The sequence below is a fragment of the Pseudochaenichthys georgianus genome, unplaced genomic scaffold (assembly GCF_902827115.2).
Source record: "Pseudochaenichthys georgianus unplaced genomic scaffold, fPseGeo1.2 scaffold_1216_arrow_ctg1, whole genome shotgun sequence".
Taxonomy (NCBI): Eukaryota; Metazoa; Chordata; class Actinopteri; order Perciformes; family Channichthyidae; genus Pseudochaenichthys; species Pseudochaenichthys georgianus.
In genome coordinates this window covers 21,086-41,487 of record NW_027262144.1, presented here as the reverse complement: position 1 = coordinate 41,487, position 20,402 = coordinate 21,086, and the positions used below count along the sequence as shown (strand labels likewise).

Sequence of the window (20,402 nt, the reverse complement as noted above, 5' to 3'; positions counted from 1 at the left end):
TCCGACCTCTGCAGCTCACCCAGAATGCAGCGGCTCGTCTGGTCTTCAACCTTCCTAAATGTTCCACACCACCCGCTCCCCCGCTCCCTCCACTGGCTTCCGGTAACTGCTAGAATCCACTTCAAGACCCTGGTGCTTGCGTACCATGCTGCGAATGGATCTGGCCCTTCCTACATCCAGGACATGGTTACACCGTGCACCCCAGCACGTGCACTCCGCTCTGCATCAGCCAGACGACTCGCTGCACCCTCGCTGCGAGGGGGACCCAAGTTCCATCAGCAGGAACACGTGGGTTTGCTGTCCTGGCTCCAAGATGGTGGAACGAGCTCCCACTGACATCAGGACAGCAGAAAGCTCACACACCTTCCAGACTGAGACTCATCTCCTTCGACTCCACCTCGAGGAGAGAGCTGCTAACAAAGCACTTATATACTAACAAAGGACTGGCTCCTCTAAAGCCAGCTGAGGAGCACTTGAAATGTTTGGCTCTATGAAGCCTGATGTACTTTATGATTCTGTTTTCTTCAAGGTTGTGTCTTCCTGGTCGAACGCACTTATTGTAAGTCGCTCTGGATAAAAGCGTCAGCTAAATGCGATGTAATGTAATAATGCTGGTTTCAGAGTTATCTAACCGACCGTACTCAATGCATCAGGCTGGGTAGTACTGTCTCTGAGCCTGTCACCTCGGAGAAGGGAGTTCCACAGGGCTCTATTTTGGGGCCTTTGCTCTTTTTATTACATGTAAACAATATTTGTAATCAGATGCAATTTTCTACCTATCACATATGTGCTGATGACACTATTGTATACTCATGTGCTCCTTCTCTGGATCTGGCCGTTTCCAATTTAAAACCTGATGTCATCACGCTGCAGCACGTCTTGATTCCAAACTGCTTTCGAACAGTAAGAAAACCAAAGCAATGCTCTTTGCTCCCAAGTCAGCGTCCTCTTGGGAGCCAGAGCAGGGGCTCAAAGGACCCCTGGTCTGAGCTCCAGGGAGCCAGAGCAGAGGCTCAAAGGACCCCTGGTCTGAGCTCCAGGGAGCCAGAGCAGAGGCTCAAAGGACCCCTGGTCTGAGCTCCAGGGAGCCAGAGCAGAGGCTCAAAGGACCCCTGGTCTGAGCTCCAGGGAGCCAGAGCAGAGGCTCAAAGGACCCCTGGTCTGACTGAACGGTGACTGTAAAGACTACAGTCACCAGGTGTTACTACCACCAGGTGTTACTACCACCAGGTGTTACTACCACCAGGTGAGGGGGGGGGACCACCAGGTGAGGGGGGGGACCACCAGGTGAGGGGGGGGACCACCAGGTGAGGGGGGGGGGGCCACCAGGTGAGGGGGGGGGACCACCAGGTGAGGGGGGGGGGACCACCAGGTGAGGGGGGGGGGCACCAGCTGAGGGGGGGGGGGGGGCACCAGGTGAGGGGGGGGGGGCACCAGGTGTTAGTACCACCAAGTGAGGGGGGGGGACCACCAGGTGAGGGGGGGGGGACCACCAGGTGGGGGGGGGGACCACCAGGTGGGGGGGGGGGGACCACCAGGTGAGGGGGGGGACCACCAGGTGAGTGGGGGGGGGGACCACCAGGTGAGGGGGGGGGGGCACCAGCTGAGGGGGGGGGACCACCAGGTGTTAGTACCACCAAGTGAGGGGGGGGAACACCAGGTGAGGGGGGGGGACCACCAGGTGAGGGGGGGGACCACCAGGTGAGGGGAGGGGGACCACCAGGTGTTAGTACCACCAAGTGAGGGGGGGGACCACCAGGTGTTAGTACCACCAGGTGAGGGGGGGGGACCACCAGGTGTTAGTACCACCAGGTGAGGGGGGGGACCACCAGGTGAGGGGGGGGGGGGCACCAGGTGAGGGGGGGGACCACCAGGTGAGGGGGGGGGGGCACCAGCTGAGGGGGGGGGGGGGGGCACCAGGTGAGGGGGGGGGGGGCACCAGGTGTTAGTACCACCAAGTGAGGGGGGGGGGACCACCAGGTGAGGGGGGGGACCACCAGGTGAGGGGGGGGGGACCACCAGGTGAGGGGGGGGACCACCAGGTGAGTGGGGGGGGGACCACCAGGTGAGGGGGGGGGGCACCAGCTGAGGGGGGGGGACCACCAGGTGTTAGTACCACCAAGTGAGGGGGGGGACCACCAGGTGAGGGGGGGGGACCACCAGGTGAGGGGGGGGACCACCAGGTGAGGGGAGGGGGACCACCAGGTGTTAGTACCACCAAGTGAGGGGGGGGACCACCAGGTGTTAGTACCACCAGGCGAGGGGGGGGGACCACCAGGTGTTAGTACCACCAGGTGAGGGGGGGGACCACCAGGTGTTAGTACCACCAGGTGAGGGGGGGGACCACCAGGTGAGGGGGGGGGGGGGCACCAGGTGAGGGGGGGGACCACCAGGTGTTAGTACCACCAGGTGAGGGGGGGGGACCACCAGGTGTTAGTACCACCAGGTGAGGGGGGGGGGACCACCAGGTGTTAGTACCACCAGGTGAGGGGGGGGGGACCACCAGGTGAGGGGGGGGGGACCACCAGGTGTTAGTACCACCAGGTGAGGGGGGGGGGGACCACCAGGTGTTAGTACCACCAGGTGAGGGGGGGGGGGCACCAGGTGAGGGGGGGGAACCACCAGGTGAGGGGAGGGGGAGCAACCACAAGGTGAGGGGGGGGGTTAGAGTGGGCGGGGCTTTATTGTGATCCTAACGGAGCTTCCTGTCTGTCACAGAGATGATGGCACCCATAATGGAAATGACCCGCAACAGCCAGCAGAGGGAGCTCCTCCAATTCTCCTCCATCTGCTGCCACGAGAAGGTGAGTGTTCCCTAAAGGAGGTGAGTGTTCCCTAGTGTTCCCTAAAGGAGGTGAGTGTTCCCTAAAGGAGTCCAGTGTTCCCTAGTGTTCCCTAAAGGAGGTGAGTGTTCCCTAAAGGAGTCCAGTGTTCCCTAGTGTTCCCTAAAGGAGGTGAGTGTTCCCTAAAGGAGGTGAGTGTTCCCTAAAGGAGCCCAGTGTTCCCTAGTGTTCCCTAAAGGAGGTGAGTGTTCCCTAGTGTTCCCTAAAGGAGGTGAGTGTTCCCTAAAGGAGTCCAGTGTTCCCTAGTGTTCCCTAAAGGAGGTGAGTGTTCCCTAAAGGAGCCCAGTGTTCCCTAAAGGAGCCCAGTGTTCCCTAGTGTTCCCTAAAGGAGGTGAAGTGTTCCCTAAAGGAGGTGCAGTGTTCCCTAAAGGAGGTGAAGTGTTCCCTAAAGGAGGTCCAGTGTTCCCTAAAGGAGGTGAAGTGTTCCCTAAAGGAGGTGCAGTGTTCCCTAAACGAGGTGCAGTGTTCCCCAAAGGAGGTGAAGTGTTCCCTAAAGGAGGTCCAGTGTTCCCTAGTGTTCTCTAAAGGAGGTGCAGTGTTCCCTAGTGTTCTCTAAAGGAGGTCCAGTGTTCCCTAGTGTTCTCTAAAGGAGGTGCAGTGTTCCCTAAAGGAGGTCCAGTGTTCCCTAGTGTTCTCTAAAGGAGGTGAAGTGTTCCCTAGTGTTCCCTAAAGGAGGTCCAGTGTTCCCTAGTGTTCTCTAAAGGAGGTGCAGTGTTCCCTAAAGGAGGTCCAGTGTTCCCTAGTGTTCTCTAAAGGAGGTCCAGTGTTCCCTAGTGTTCCCTAAAGGAGGTCCAGTGTTCCCAAGTGTTCCCTAAAGGAGGTGAAGTGTTCCCTAGTGTTCCCTAAATGAGGTCCAGTGTTCCCTAAAGGAGGTGCAGTGTTCCCTAAAGGAGGTCTAGTGTTCCCTAAAGGAGGTGCAGTGTTCCCTAGTGTTCTCTAGTGTTCCCTAAAGGAGGTGCAGTGTTCCCTAAAGGAGGTCCAGTGTTCCCTAGTGTTCCCTAAAGGAGGTCCAGTGTTCCCTAGTGTTCCCTAAAGGAGGTGAAGTGTTCCCTAGTGTTCCCTAAAGGAGGTCCAGTGTTCCCTATTGTTCCCTAAAGGAGGTCCAGTGTTCCCTAGTGTTCCCTAAAGGAGGTGAAGTGTTCCCTAGTGTTCCCTAAAGGAGGTCCAGTGTTCCCTATTGTTCCCTAAAGGAGGTCCAGTGTTCCCTAGTGTTCCCTAAAGGAGGTGAAGTGTTCCCTAGTGTTCCCTAAAGGAGGTCCAGTGTTCCCCAGTGTTCCCTAAAGGAGGTCCAGTGTTCCCTAGTGTTCCCTAAAGGAGGTCCAGTGTTTCCTAAAGGAGGTCCAGTGTTCCCTAGTGTTCCCTAAAGGAGGTCCAGTGTTCCCTAGTGTTCCCTAAAGGAGGTGCAGTGTTCCCTAGTGTTCCCTAAAGGAGTCCAGTGTTCCCTAGTGTTCCCTAAAGGAGGTCCAGTGTTCCTTAGTGTTCCCTAAAGGAGGTCCAGTGTTTCCTAAAGGAGGTCCAGTGTTCCCTAAAGGAGGTCCAGTGTTCCCTAGTGTTCCCTAAAGGAGTCCAGTGTTCCCTAGTGTTCCCTAAAGGAGGTCCAGTGTTCCCTAGTGTTCCCTAAAGGAGGATCCAGTGTTTCCTAAAGGAGGTCCAGTGTTCCCTAGTGTTCCCTAAAGGAGGATCCAGTGTTCCCTAAAGGAGGTCCAGTGTTTCCTTAAGGAGGTCCAGTGTTCCCTAAAGGAGGTCCAGTGTTCCCTAAAGGAGGATCCAGTGTTCCCTAAAGGAGGATCCAGTGTTCCCTAAAGGAGGTCCAGTGTTCCCTAAAGGAGGTCCAGTGTTTCCTAAAGGAGGTCCAGTGTTTCCTAAAGGAGGTCCAGTGTTCCCTAAAGGAGGTCCAGTGTTCCCTAGTGTTCCCTAAAGGAGGTGAAGTGTTCCCTAGTGTTCCCTAAAGGAGGTCCAGTGTTCCCTATTGTTCCCTAAAGGAGGTGCAGTGTTCCCTAGTGTTCCCTAAAGGAGGTCCAGTGTTCCCTATTGTTCCCTAAAGGAGGTGCAGTGTTCCCTAGTGTTCCCTAAAGGAGGTGCAGTGTTCCCTATTGTTCCCTAAAGAAGGATCCAGTGTTCCCTAAAGGAGGTGCAGTGTTCCCTAGTGTTCCCTAAAGGAGGTCCTAGTGTTCCCTAAAGGAGGTGCAGTGTTCCCTAAAGGAGGTCCAGTGTTCCCTATTGTTCCCTAAAGGAGGTGCAGTGTTCCCTAGTGTTCCCTAAAGGAGGTCCAGTGTTCCCTAGTGTTCCCTAAAGGAGGTGCAGTCTTCCCTAAAGGAGGTCCAGTGTTCCCTAGTGTTCCCTAAAGGAGGTGCAGTGTTCCCTAGTGTTCCCTAAAGGAGGTGCAGTGTTCCCTAGTGTTCCCTAAAGGAGGTGCAGTGTTCCCTAGTGTTCCCTAAAGGAGGATCCAGTGTTCCCTAAAGGAGGTCCAGTGTTCCCTATTGTTCCATAAAGAAGGATCCAGTGTTCCCTAAAGGAGGTGCAGTGTTCCCTAGTGTTCCCTAAAGGAGGTCCTAGTGTTTCCTAAAGGAGGTCCAGTGTTCCCTATTGTTCCCTAAAGGAGGTGAAGTGTTCCCTAAAGGAGGTCCAGTGTTTCCTAAAGGAGGTCCAGTGTTCCCTAGTGTTCCCTAAAGGAGGTCCAGTGTTCCCTAGTGTTCCCTAAAGGAGGTCCAGTGTTCCTTAGTGTTCCCTAAAGGAGGTGCAGTGTTCCCTAGTGTTCCCTAAAGGAGGTCCAGTGTTCCCTAGTGTTCCCTAAAGGAGGTGAAGTGTTCCCTAGTGTTCCCTAAAGGAGGTCCAGTGTTCCCTATTGTTCCCTAAAGGAGGTCCAGTGTTCCCTAGTGTTCCCTAAAGGAGGTGAAGTGTTCCCTAGTGTTCCCTAAAGGAGGTCCAGTGTTCCCTATTGTTCCCTAAAGGAGGTGCAGTGTTCCCTAGTGTTCCCTAAAGGAGGTCCAGTGTTCCCTATTGTTCCCTAAAGGAGGTGCAGTGTTCCCTAAAGGAGGTGCAGTGTTCCCTATTGTTCCCTAAAGAAGGATCCAGTGTTCCCTAAAGGAGGTGCAGTGTTCCCTAGTGTTCCCTAAAGGAGGTCCTAGTGTTCCCTAAAGGAGGTGCAGTGTTCCCTAAAGGAGGTCCAGTGTTCCCTATTGTTCCCTAAAGGAGGTGCAGTGTTCCCTAGTGTTCCCTAAAGGAGGTCCAGTGTTCCCTATTGTTCCCTAAAGGAGGTGCAGTGTTCCCTAGTGTTCCCTAAAGGAGGTGCAGTGTTCCATAAAGGAGGTCCAGTGTTCCCTAGTGTTCCCTAAAGGAGGTGCAGTGTTCCCTGGTGTTCCCTAAAGGAGGATCCAGTGTTCCCTAAAGGAGGTCCAGTGTTCCCTATTGTTCCATAAAGAAGGATCCAGTGTTCCCTAAAGGAGGTGCAGTGTTCCCTAGTGTTCCCTAAAGGAGGTCCTAGTGTTTCCTAAAGGAGGTCCAGTGTTCCCTAGTGTTCCCTAAAGGAGGTGAAGTGTTCCCTAAAGGAGGTCCAGTGTTTCCTAAAGGAGGTCCAGTGTTCCCTAGTGTTCCCTAAAGGAGGTCCAGTGTTCCCTAGTGTTCCCTAAAGGAGGTCCAGTGTTCCTTAGTGTTCCCTAAAGGAGGTGCAGTGTTCCCTAGTGTTCCCTAAAGGAGGTCCAGTGTTCCCTAGTGTTCCCTAAAGGAGGTGAAGTGTTCCCTAGTGTTCCCTAAAGGAGGTCCAGTGTTCCCTATTGTTCCCTAAAGGAGGTCCAGTGTTCCCTATTGTTCCCTAAAGGAGGTGCAGTGTTCCCTAGTGTTCCCTAAAGGAGGTGCAGTGTTCCCTAGTGTTCCCTAAAGGAGGATCCAGTGTTCCCTAAAGGAGGTCCAGTGTTCCCTAGTGTTCCCTAAAGGAGGTCCAGTGTTCCCTAGTGTTCCCTAAAGGAGGTCCAGTATTCCCTAGTGTTCCCTAAAGGAGGTGAAGTGTTCCCTAGTGTTCCCTAAAGGAGGTCCAGTGTTCCCTATTGTTCCCTAAAGGAGGTGCAGTGTTCCCTAGTGTTCCCTAAAGGAGGTCCAGTGTTCCCTAGTGTTCCCTAGAGGAGGTCCAGTATTCCGTATTGTTCCCTAAAGGAGGTGCAGTGTTCCCTATTGTTCCCTAAAGAAGGATCCAGTGTTCCCTAAAGGAGGTGCAGTGTTCCCTAGTGTTCCCTAAAGGAGGTCCTAGTGTTCCCTAAAGGAGGTGCAGTGTTCCCTAGTGTTCCCTAAAGGAGGTGCAGTGTTCCCTATTGTTCCCTAAAGGAGGTGCAGTGTTCCCTAGTGTCCCCTAAAGGAGGTCCAGTGTTCCCTAGTGTTCCCTAAAGGAGGTGCAGTGTTCCCTAGTGTTCCCTAAAGGAGGTGCAGTGTTCCTTAAAGGAGGTCCAGTGTTCCCTAGTGTTCCCTAAAGGAGGTGCAGTGTTCCTTAAAGGAGGTCCAGTGTTCCCTAGTGTTCCCTAAAGGAGGTGCAGTGTTCCCTAAAGGAGGTGCAGTGTTCCCTAAAGCAGGTGCAGTGTTCCCTAGTGTTCCCTAAAGGAGGTGCAGTGTTCCCTAGTGTTCCCTAAAGGAGGTGCAGTGTTCCCTAAAGGAGGTGCAGTGTTCCCTATTGTTCCCTAAAGGAGGTGAAGTATTCCCTAGTGTTCCCTAAAGGAGGTGCAGTGTTCCCTAAAGGAGAACCTAACCCCCTCTATCTCCTCAGATGGGGGAGGTGCAGTTCGAGGAGAGGCTGATCCCCCCCGGTCAGTGGGCCTGTGTTTCAGCCGGAGAAAAACTGTTCGAGCAGAGCGTCTCTGTTAGCTTCATGAAGCTAATGCGCTACATCTGCAGGGAGAACTCCACAGGTTATTAAATACTATATTATTATACTTTATATTATATTATTATACTTTATTAATATATCATTATATGATCTTCAGGGCGGTTCCTGGGTCTGACGGTTCCCGTGGTTACCGAGGTGTCAGCTGACGGCCTCTCGATGCAGGAAGTCGTGCGGACGTCCTTCTTCCTGCCCTCAGAGTTTCAGAGCGCCCCCCCCCTCCCCTCAGACCCCGACATCACCATCGTCCAGCGGGAGCCAATCAGAGTGCTCTCCAGGTTGGTGCCCCGCCTCTATTGCTGCGTTCCTCCTTTGGGTTGTGTTTAAATTGTCTGTTGTTTTTACTTGTTTGTTTGTTCAGCTGTGCAGCACTCTGGAGGTGTTAAAGTGGTGCAGTGATGACGTGCCTCTGTAGTGCTGCAACGCTAACGTGATGCTATAAAGGAGCTCCTTTATAGCATCACGTTAGCATTCCAGGGTCAGGCGAGTCCAGCAGCACGACTTCCACGTCACGCCGACTTCAGATCCAGATTCAAACACAGACTCTAGATGGAACGAGTTGAAGCGTTTGTCTGAACACTCTGCAGGAGGCAGGGACTTGCTTTCAAGCAGAACAGAAACTAACTCAGAGGAGTGTTCACGTGTTCGGCGTAATGACGTACGACGGCCTCCACGACTTCTGTAGTCCTGTTCAGCCTCTCGGTAACAACCATCGTTTCTCAGACACGTCCACTCTTCAGAGGTCACAGCGGGGTCACTGCTGATGGTTTAATGTCCTAGAACAAAACGTGATCCGTCTCTTCAACGCGTCTCAACCTCAGACCTTAGTTCAGATACTTTCCTAACCCTATGGAGAGATCCCATTGGCTCTGAGACCAGGAACAGGAAGTACCTGCTGACTCACTTCCTGGTTTTAGGACTCGTCACTGCACCGCTCTATAGAGAGGCGAAGTCCCTCCCCTTCAGGTGGGACTCATGGGACCTTATTTCGGAAAAATGATGTATTGAAGTCGATGGAGAGAGAAAACTTATCTTTGGATCCCGTTTGAATCGTGCCATGAATTACACACATGATGTTTGTCAATCTTAAAAAATCATTTCCATGTCAAAAAAGTCAGTTTGTCGTAAAACTGTTGAAATATAAGAATATGAAAAATACGCAACTAGAAAGACTACAAATCCCAGAGTCGCGTGAGTGATGTCACAATTATTTTCCTCCACTAACGGCGCGTTCACACCTGCCTTGTATAGTCCGGTTGAATGGAACCCTGGTGCGTTTAGCCGCTTGGTGCGGTTCGTTTGGGTCGGTGTGAACGCAGTCCGAGTCCTCTGAAGTGAACTGAACTACCGGACTCTGGTCCGCTGAAAGAGGTGCTCTCGGAGCGCTGGCTAGTGAACTCTGGAGCGGTTCATCGCTGGTGTGAACGCAGTCCGAGTCCTCTGAAGTGAACTGAACTACCGGACTCTGGTCCGCTGAAAGAGGTGCTCTCGGAGCACTGGCTAGTGAACTCTGGAGCGGTTCTTTGCTGGTGTGAACGCAGTCCGAGTCCTCTGAAGTGAACTGAACTACCGGACTCTGGTCCGCTGAAAGAGGTGCTCTCGGAGCGCTGGCTAGTGAACTCTGGAGCGGTTCATCGCTGGTGTGAACGCAGTCCGCACCAAAACATAGGAAGCTAGTATTTACGTGTCACAAGAACGCGGATATCTTCAAAATGTTTAGCGAAAGAGTGAAGCAGAGTGAAGTGTTGAACAGTGTAAAGCTGCATGAAAGTCAGAACACCGGTCGTCGGGGAAACGCCCTCCTGACCGCAGAACGTCTCTCATCGTGTCATCATGTTTTTAACGGACGCTGTCTGAGTGTATAATCGTATGCGCGGCCGCTAGTGTCTGTTGATCTCTAGACTAACAGCAGCATGAGAACAACCTGCAGGAAGTGCCGATGCTCCATGGCGGAGGCTCCGGGTAATGTCTGACCAATGGTTGAACAGCATTTCCGAGCGCATGACTTGTGTTTAAAGTGTATAGTCCGTTTGGGTTTTGCCCGTGTGAACGCAAACCGAACCTTCTGAGGAATGAAACAATGCACCGTGGTCTGGTGCGCACCTGACCGCGGACTCTTAGGTGTGAATGCACCCTCAAATAGAGATAGCTAAGATCAGATAACTTAACAAGATGCCTGTGTGCTTAGCACCAGGCTGTTATCATACCAGCAACGGGTCTTGCTCATTCTTTCGCTTCCGTCTGATGAAAGGACCAGGAGTGGCTGGATCAAGTTAGCTACCTAGCTAGCAGCTAGCACGTTAGTTAGCATTACAGCCTTGTCATTTTGATGAGCCTGAACATGAAGTAACATCAAGTAGCCCAACATGTTAAACAGTAAGAGTAGTAGTCACATTTCGTGAACCCTTTGAAGAGTACTGTCACCGGGGTGATCATTCTATAATACACCGTTTAAGCCCGGGGGAGAAATGCTAACGCTACATTAGCATTGGCGGTCTGTTCTACTTCACGCTATCTGCACTAATGGTTGACATTAAACTTTCAAGGTCCCGTGTCATGGCCATTTGCACTGATCATAGTTCCATCGTTGAGGTCTCTAGAATAGATTCACATTGTTCAATGTTCCAAACTCACATTGGTTTCTCACAGCGTCTCTGTGTAGTCTGTGGCCGTGTCTCAATTCAGGGGTTGCATACTTGGAAGGGTGCATTCGTAGACCGCTTACGTCACTTCCGCCGAAAGAAGGCTGTCCCAATTAAAAAGAAAGACGAGACTCTATGGGGGTTATTCCCTATCTTTATTCAAGAGCGTGGCATTTAAATTTGAGAGCATACTTTATGTATTTATTTTCCTCTGCCCTTGCACTCAGATAGTGCTGCTTGCACTTAGATGTGCTCTGCTTCTGCTCAAACTGTACGCTTGCACTCAGATATATTGCTGCTCAGAATTATTCTGTGCGCGCTCGAAACTTTTGTGCAACAATCCTGTCAAAATCCCTCAACCAATAGGAGGCCAGGTGTCCTTGCGGGTGCGTTCGCTTTACTTATTACAGCGTCCCGTCAGGGCGGTTACTCTTTGGTTTATAAACTCCCGCCCTCCACGGCTTTATAACAGAACATGTACTTCACTTCGCTGTACCACTTTTTTTTTGGGGGGGGGTAAGCACAGTTAGTACATGTTTATAAAACGGACAATTCAAATCAAGCAATCTGATGTTTCTTAGTCGTGATATAATGAGCGTATATCCCGGGTATAATTGTAGTGACTTTTCACAAGTCAGTATCCCTCCGCGTCTGAGAACCGTTACAACCATATGGTTACAACTGTTACATTACGTCCGTCACGAAACTAACTAACTAACAAAGCTTAAAATGGAAACATTTAAGGTTAACTTCGACCTCCGGGGTGGCCTTCCTGTGGAGTGGATTGAGAAGTGCCTATCTCCAGAAGAAAAAGCACCTAAACGACGACAATGCTGTCTGTCTATTATGTTCTCTAGCTGTTATTGTTGTTGCATAGCAACTATGTTTTGTGCAGAAGGCAACGGAGGGACTATTTTATTTTGAACATCATTATTTAATAATAAAAACTATTTAAATTGAGTGTGTATTTTTCTTTCACATTGCCAGCCACACGTGGTAACCGTTTTATAAATGCAATAGCTCACTTCAGGCCGTGATATACGAATATCTATCGACACTCCGCTTCGCGTCGGGCCGAACCAAGCCGTAGCACAACAGTGCTGGAGCAGAACAACAGTCTGGAGGAAGAAGTGGGCCGGTCGGGAAATTCACTAGCCATCCCCCCTCCCAGAGCTCTCTATGGCGCTGCCCCCTCCCAGAGCTCTATATGGCGCTGCCCCCTCCCAGAGCTCTCTATATGGCGCTGCCCCCTCCCCCCGTTGACAATTTACTAGCGATAACGAGGGCCGGTCGAGATTCCCGGGCTTATTTTTAGTCCCAGTACGCCACTGAACGCCACTGAACGTATTATGTAAGGTGCTGGTATATATATATATATATATATATATATATACTAACTGTGCTCCCCGTTAGGACAGGCTCGCTCGTTAGGACAGGATCGCTCGTTAGGACAGGCTCGCTCGTTAGGACAGGCTCGCTCGTTAGGGATGGCTCGCTCGTTAGGATTGGCTCGTTAGGACAGGCTCGCTCGTTAGGATTGGCTCGTTAGGACAGGCTCGCTCGTTAGGACAGGCTCGCTCGTTAGGACTGGCTCGCTCGTTAGGACAGGCTCGCTCGTTAGGACAGGCTCGCTCGTTAGGACTGGCTCGTTAGGACAGGCTCGCTCGTTAGGACAGGCTCGCTCGTTAGGACTGGCTCGCTCGTTAGGACAGGCTCGCTCGTTAGGACAGGCTCGCTCGTTAGGACAGGCTCGCTCGTTAGGACAGGCTCGCTCGTTAGGACAGGCTCGCTCGTTAGGACAGGCTCGCTCGTTAGGACAGGCTCGCTCGTTAGGACAGGCTCGCTCGTTAGGACAGGCTCGTTAGGACTGGCTCCTTAGGACAGGCTCGTTAGGATTGGCTCGCTCGTTAGGACAGCCTCGCTCGTTAGGACTGGCTCACTTATGACTCGTCTCCATTGCAGGAACTGGGGTAGTATCTATAGTAACGCAGTGGAGGCGGAGCGATCGGCTTGTTGTTGTCCTTCACTACGCGATGCTCACTCTTCATCTTTTTCAGTTTTCCCTACAAGACAGCCCTCGAGTAACCGCTTCCGCACATCAGAGACCTCCTGGAACGCTTTCATACTGCGAGTTGTCCCGTCGAGCTCCCGCTGGATCTCATCGGCAATAAAGTTAGTTAGTTTATATATATATATATATATATATAAATATATATAAATATATATATAAAAATATATATATATAACAAAGGGTTACTTCAGTGTTTTGCAACATGATGTTTTAAATTCAGACATGTGTAATTCACGGCTCAATTCAAACGGGAGAGAAAGGTAACCTCGTTGACCTGATGCATCATCTTTCTGAAGGAAGGTCCCATGAGGTCATCGGAAGGGGAGGGACTTCGGGTCTCGATTGTATTGTATTGTTGACTTTGTGCTGCTCTCTGATTGGCTTTCAGGACGTTCTTCGGGACCACCACCTGGCAGACGCTCACCTATCAGGTGGGGATTCTGCGGGGCCTTCTAGGTGCCCCCCCCCTGCTGGGCACCCCCCCTCTGCTGGGCGCCCCCCCTCTGCTGGAAAACTTCATGGTGGCTTCCTACGAGAACCCATCAGTTCCCGAGCGCAGGAACGAGATCTGGATCCTCCCATGAGACTTGTAGACGCCTTCCCAGCATGCACTGCTCCTGGGTTCAAGCCCCACCCCCTGCCACTGCTGTCTGATCACGAAGCCTCTCTTTGAGTTGCTGACGCCCCATTGGTTCTCCCTCAGTATTTGAATGGTCGTGACGTCAGCAGACACTCACACATCTCCGTCCTGATTGGCTGCCACAGTGCCTCAGCAGATGTTAGCTTAGCATAAAAAACTGAGCAGCTTCACTTCCTGTTTGAGTCTCGAGGAAACAACACGTGTTTTCAGAACTCCTTTTTCAGATTATTCTGTCAGCACATGAACACAGCATCGATCCAGAGCGCCGACACAATAAGAAAATATATTATTAGATATTTAATATGACATCATGTGTTGTTAACCCTTTGTTTACCAACATGTGTTGTTAACCCTTTGTTTAATACGATCATGTGTTGTTAACCCTTTGTTTACCAACATGTGTTGTTAACCCTTTGTTTACCAACATGTGTTGTTAACCCTTTGTTTACCAACATGTGTTGTTAACCCTTTGTTTACCAACATGTGTTATTAACCCTTTGTTTAATACGATCATGTGTTGTTAACCCTTTGTTTACCAACATGTGTTGTTAACCCTTTGTTTACCAACATGTGTTGTTAACCCTTTGTTTACCAACATGTGTTGTTAACCCTTTGTTTACGAACATGTGTTGTTAACCCTTTGTTTAATACGATCATGTGTTGTTAACCCTTTGTTTACCAACATGTGTTGTTAACCCTTTGTTTACCAACATGTGTTGTTAACCCTTTGTTTACCAACATGTGTTGTTAACCCTTTGTTTACCAACATGTGTTGTTAACCCTTTGTTTACCAACATGTGTTGTTAACCCTTTGTTTAATACGATCATGTGTTGTTAACCCTTTGTTTACCAACATGTGTTGTTAACCCTTTGTTTACCAACATGTGTTGTTAACCCTTTGTTTACCAACATGTGTTGTTAACCCTTTGTTTACCAACATGTGTTGTTAACCCTTTGTTTACCAACATGTGTTGTTAACCCTTTGTTTACCAACATGTGTTGTTAACCCTTTGTTTAATACGAATATGTGTTGTTAACCCTTTGTTTACCAACATGTGTTGTTAACCCTTTGTTTACCAACATGTGTTGTTAACCCTTTGTTTACGAACATGTGTTATTAACCCTTTGTTTACCAACATGTGTTGTTAACCCTTTGTTTACCAACATGTGTTGTTAACCCTTTGCTTAATACGAACATGTGTTGTTAACCCTTTGTTTACCAACATGTGTTGTTAACCCTTTGCTTACCAACATGTGTTGTTAACCCTTTGTTTACCAACATGTGTTGTTAACCCTTTGCTTACCAACATGTGTTGTTAACCCTTTGTTTACCAACATGTGTTGTTAACCCTTTGTTTACCAACATGTGTTATTAACCCTTTGTTTACCAACATGTGTTGTTAACCCTTTGTTTACCAACATGTGTTGTTAACCCTTTGTTTACCAACATGTGTTGTTAACCCTTTGTTTACCAACATGTGTTGTTAACCCTTTGTTTAATACGAACATGTGTTGTTAACCCTTTGTTTACCAACATGTGTTGTTAACCCTTTGTTTAATACGAACATGTGTTGTTAACCCTTTGTTTACCAACATGTGTTGTTAACCCTTTGCTTAATACGAACATGTGTTGTTAACCCTTTGTTTACCAACATGTGTTGTTAACCCTTTGTTTACCAACATGTGTTGTTAACCCTTTGTTTACCAACATGTGTTGTTAACCCTTTGTTTAATACGAACATGTGTTGTTAACCCTTTGTTTACGAACATGTGTTGTTAACCCTTTGTTTACCAACATGTGTTGTTAACCCTTTGTTTACCAACATGTGTTGTTAACCCTTTGTTTACGAACATGTGTTGTTAACCCTTTGTTTACCAACATGTGTTGTTAACCCTTTGTTTACCAACATGTGTTGTTAACCCTTTGTTTACCAACATGTGTTGTTAACCCTTTGTTTACGATCATGTGTTGTTAACCCTTTGTTTACCAACATGTGTTGTTAACCCTTTGCTTAATACGAACATGTGTTGTTAACCCTTTGTTTACCAACATGTGTTGTTAACCCTTTGTTTACCAACATGTGTTGTTAACCCTTTGTTTACCAACATGTGTTGTTAACCCTTTGTTTACCAACATGTGTTGTTAACCCTTTGTTTACCAACATGTGTTGTTAACCCTTTGTTTAATACGATCATGTGTTGTTAACCCTTTGTTTACCAACATGTGTTGTTAACCCTTTGTTTACCAACATGTGTTGTTAACCCTTTGTTTACGATCATGTGTTGTTAACCCTTTGTTTAATACGAACATGTGTTGTTAACCCTTTGTTTACCAACATGTGTTGTTAACCCTTTGTTTACGATCATGTGTTGTTAACCCTTTGTTTAATACGAACATGTGTTGTTAACCCTTTGTTTACCAACATGTGTTGTTAACCCTTTGTTTACCAACATGTGTTGTTAACCCTTTGTTTACCAACATGTGTTGTTAACCCTTTGTTTACGATCATGTGTTGTTAACCCTTTGTTTACCAACATGTGTTGTTAACCCTTTGCTTAATACGAACATGTGTTGTTAACCCTTTGTTTACCAACATGTGTTGTTAACCCTTTGTTTACCAACATGTGTTGTTAACCCTTTGTTTACCAACATGTGTTGTTAACCCTTTGTTTACCAACATGTGTTGTTAACCCTTTGTTTACGAACATGTGTTGTTAACCCTTTGTTTACGATCATGTGTTGTTAACCCTTTGTTTACCAACATGTGTTGTTAACCCTTTGTTTACCAACATGTGTTGTTAACCCTTTGTTTACCAATCATGTGTTGTTAACCCTTTGTTTACCAACATGTGTTGTTAACCCTTTGTTTACCAACATGTGTTATTAACCCTTTGTTTACCAACATGTGTTGTTAACCCTTTGTTTACCAACATGTGTTGTTAACCCTTTGCTTACCAACATGTGTTGTTAACCCTTTGCTTAATACCAACATGTGTTGTTAACCCTTTGTTTACCAACATGTGTTGTTAACCCTTTGTTTACCAACATGTGTTGTTAACCCTTTGTTTACCAACATGTGTTGTTAACCCTTTGCTTACCAACATGTGTTGTTAACCCTTTGTTTACGATCATGTGTTGTTAACCCTTTGTTTACCAACATGTGTTATTAACCCTTTGTTTACCAACATGTGTTATTAACCCTTTGTTTACCAACATGTGTTGTTAACCCTTTGCTTAATACGAACATGTGTTGTTAACCCTTTGTTTACCAACATGTGTTGTTAACCCTTTGCTTAATACGAACATGTGTTGTTAACCCTTTGTTTACCAACATGTGTTGTTAACCCTTTGCTTACGAACATGTGTTGTTAACCCTTTGTTTACCAACATGTGTTGTTAACCCTTTGTTTAATACGATCATGTGTTGTTAACCCTTTGTTTACCAACATGTGTTGTTAACCCTTTGTTTACCAACATGTGTTGTTAACCCTTTGTTTACCAACATGTGTTGTTAACCCTTTGTTTACCAACATGTGTTGTTAACCCTTTGTTTACGAACATGTGTTGTTAACCCTTTGTTTACCAACATGTGTTGTTAACCCTTTGCTTAATACGAACATGTGTTGTTAACCCTTTGTTTACCAACATGTGTTGTTAACCCTTTGCTTACCAACATGTGTTGTTAACCCTTTGTTTACCAACATGTGTTGTTAACCCTTTGCTTACCAACATGTGTTGTTAACCCTTTGTTTACCAACATGTGTTGTTAACCCTTTGTTTACCAACATGTGTTATTAACCCTTTGTTTACCAACATGTGTTGTTAACCCTATGTTTACCAACATGTGTTGTTAACCCTTTGTTTACCAACATGTGTTGTTAACCCTTTGTTTACCAACATGTGTTGTTAACCCTTTGTTTAATACGAACATGTGTTGTTAACCCTTTGTTTACCAACATGTGTTGTTAACCCTTTGTTTAATACGAACATGTGTTGTTAACCCTTTGTTTACCAACATGTGTTGTTAACCCTTTGCTTAATACGAACATGTGTTGTTAACCCTTTGTTTAATACGATCATGTGTTGTTAACCCTTTGTTTACGATCATGTGTTGTTAACCCTTTGTTTACCAACATGTGTTGTTAACCCTTTGCTTAATACGAACATGTGTTGTTAACCCTTTGTTTACCAACATGTGTTGTTAACCCTTTGTTTACCAACATGTGTTGTTAACCCTTTGTTTACGATCATGTGTTGTTAACCCTTTGTTTACGATCATGTGTTGTTAACCCTTTGTTTACCAACATGTGTTGTTAACCCTTTGTTTACCAACATGTGTTGTTAACCCTTTGTTTACCAACATGTGTTGTTAACCCTTTGTTTACGATCATGTGTTGTTAACCCTTTGTTTACCAACATGTGTTGTTAACCCTTTGTTTACGATCATGTGTTGTTAACCCTTTGTTTACCAACATGTGTTATTAACCCTTTGTTTACGATCATGTGTTGTTAACCCTTTGTTTAATACGAACATGTGTTGTTAACCCTTTGCTTAATACGATCATGTGTTGTTAACCCTTTGTTTACCAACATGTGTTGTTAACCCTTTGTTTACCAACATGTGTTGTTAACCCTTTGCTTAATACCAACATGTGTTGTTAACCCTTTGTTTACCAACATGTGTTGTTAACCCTTTGCTTACCAACATGTGTTGTTAACCCTTTGTTTACGATCATGTGTTGTTAACCCTTTGTTTACCAACATGTGTTGTTAACCCTTTGCTTAATACGAACATGTGTTGTTAACCCTTTGTTTACCAACATGTGTTGTTAACCCTTTGCTTACCAACATGTGTTGTTAACCCTTTGTTTACGATCATGTGTTGTTAACCCTTTGTTTACCAACATGTGTTGTTAACCCTTTGTTTACCAACATGTGTTGTTAACCCTTTGTTTACCAACATGTGTTGTTAACCCTTTGTTTACGAACATGTGTTGTTAACCCTTTGTTTACGAACATGTGTTGTTAACCCTTTGTTTACGATCATGTGTTGTTAACCCTTTGTTTACCAACATGTGTTGTTAACCCTTTGTTTACCAACATGTGTTGTTAACCCTTTGTTTACCAACATGTGTTGTTAACCCTTTGTTTACGATCATGTGTTGTTAACCCTTTGTTTACCAACATGTGTTGTTAACCCTTTGTTTACGATCATGTGTTGTTAACCCTTTGTTTACCAACATGTGTTGTTAACCCTTTGTTTACCAACATGTGTTATTAACCCTTTGTTTACGATCATGTGTTGTTAACCCTTTGTTTAATACGAACATGTGTTGTTAACCCTTTGCTTAATACGAACATGTGTTGTTAACCCTTTGTTTACCAACATGTGTTGTTAACCCTTTGTTTACGATCATGTGTTGTTAACCCTTTGTTTACCAACATGTGTTGTTAACCCTTTGCTTAATACGAACATGTGTTGTTAACCCTTTGTTTACCAACATGTGTTGTTAACCCTTTGCTTAATACCAACATGTGTTGTTAACCCTTTGTTTACCAACATGTGTTGTTAACCCTTTGCTTACCAACATGTGTTGTTAACCCTTTGTTTACGATCATGTGTTGTTAACCCTTTGTTTACCAACATGTGTTATTAACCCTTTGTTTACCAACATGTGTTGTTAACCCTTTGCTTACCAACATGTGTTGTTAACCCTTTGTTTACCATCATGTGTTGTTAACCCTTTGTTTACCAACATGTGTTGTTAACCCTTTGCTTAATACAACATGTGTTGTTAACCCTTTGTTTACCAACATGTGTTGTTAACCCTTTGCTTAATACGAACATGTGTTGTTAACCCTTTGTTTACCAACATGTGTTGTTAACCCTTTGCTTAATACGAACATGTGTTGTTAACCCTTTGTTTACCAACATGTGTTGTTAACCCTTTGTTTACCAACATGTGTTGTTAACCCTTTGCTTACGAACATGTGTTGTTAACCCTTTGCTTACGAACATGTGTTGTTAACCCTTTGTTTAATGATATTATATCATTAATAAAACTTTGATATTTAAATGTTTGAATATTTTCTGTATGTTAACAAGTTTTAATAAAGCTCTTATTTTCTGGATATTGGATTTAAATCAATATTTTTATATGGACATCGGAGCCCCCGAGCCACTTGAGGGGGGGGTCTCACAGCCACTTGAGGGGGAAGGGGTCTCACAGCCACTTGAGGGGGGGGTGGGGGGTGTCACAGCCACTTGAGGGGGGGTGGGGGGTGTCACAGCCACTTGAGGGGGGGTGGGGGGTGTCACAGCCACTTGAGGGGGGGTGGGGGGTGTCCTGAATTCCTGAAGAAATTGCTAGTGGGAATGCTTTATGCTGAAAAGCTGACGCTGAACTGCTATGCTGAAATGTAATGTGTGAGAAGAAAGTGAAGAATTGAGATTGAAATGATACATGAACACTGGGGGCTTGAATGTGTGATGAGAGAAGAAAAGAAAGTCAAAAGGCTTGGAAAAGCAGCAGAATATTTGAACTGCAAACTTTTGAACTAACTTGATGGTGAATGATCTGTCGCCATGGCAACGGCATTTGATGACACCCCATAATACGCTTAGATATGTTGATAGCTGCATAGTTAGCAAACCTGTGAAGTCTTGGGCTGTTTGGAGTATTTTCACTGAAGTTATGAGAAAACCGCGTTTCATGGCGAGCATTGGGTTGCCATGGCAACGGCATTTGAAGAAATCTCAAAACTGTCCCGTAGATGTCTTCACGGCTGGACTGTTAGCACACATGTGAAGTTTGAGCACTTTTTGACAATTTTCATAGGAGATATAGCAATATCGTTTTTTATTGCAAGGGATGCGTTGCCATGGCAACAGCTTTTGAGGAAAACTCACTAATGGCACATAGAAATGTTGAGAGCTGGACCATTAACTGTCATCTGAAGTCTGGTGGTGTTTTGACCATTTTCATATCAGTTACGACAACATCGTATTTTTATGGCGAGGGATGCGTTTCCATGGAAACAGCCTATGGTGAGATCTCAGATTTGGCGTAGAGCTGTTGAGGCATGGACCGGTGATATACAAGCGAAGTTTGGAGGCGATCGGACCCTGTCCATTGGAGTTACAGCGACATCGTGTTTCATGGCGAGGTATGCGTTTCCATGGAAACGGCATATAATGACACCCGATCATTGACGTAGAGCTGTTGAGGGCCGGACCATTAACCATTACCTGAGGTCTGCTGCTCTGAGCATGTCAGTTGGAGTGATGACATCATCGTGTTCCATGCATGGTTCCATGACACAGGTGTTTATATTTGA

General features: G+C 46.9%; 1 protein-coding gene across 1 annotated transcript; it reads left to right on the top strand.

Annotated features, from left to right (window-relative positions):
• Nucleotides 1-2,567: 2,567 nt before the first annotated feature.
• On the top strand, nucleotides 2,568-13,475 carry soul4 (heme-binding protein soul4). Its single transcript, XM_071202119.1, has 5 exons — nucleotides 2,568-2,583; nucleotides 2,719-2,804; nucleotides 7,594-7,735; nucleotides 7,811-7,988; nucleotides 12,812-13,475. The coding sequence occupies exons 2-5, from the start codon at nucleotides 2,721-2,723 to the stop codon at nucleotides 13,005-13,007; spliced, it is 600 nt and encodes a 199-aa protein (XP_071058220.1). The 5' UTR covers nucleotides 2,568-2,583; nucleotides 2,719-2,720; the 3' UTR covers nucleotides 13,008-13,475.
• Nucleotides 13,476-20,402: the final 6,927 nt, after the last annotated feature.

Bases quoted from the DNA above. Each gene is read 5' to 3' on its own strand.
- soul4 (XM_071202119.1), top strand. From the start codon at position 2,721: ATGATGGCACCCATAATGGAAATGACCCGCAACAGCCAGCAGAGGGAG. The intron at 7,736-7,810 runs GTTATTAAATAC...TATGATCTTCAG, and splicing joins CTGCAGGGAGAACTCCACAG to GGCGGTTCCTGGGTCTGACG. The intron at 7,989-12,811 runs GTTGGTGCCCCG...ATTGGCTTTCAG, and splicing joins CCAATCAGAGTGCTCTCCAG to GACGTTCTTCGGGACCACCA.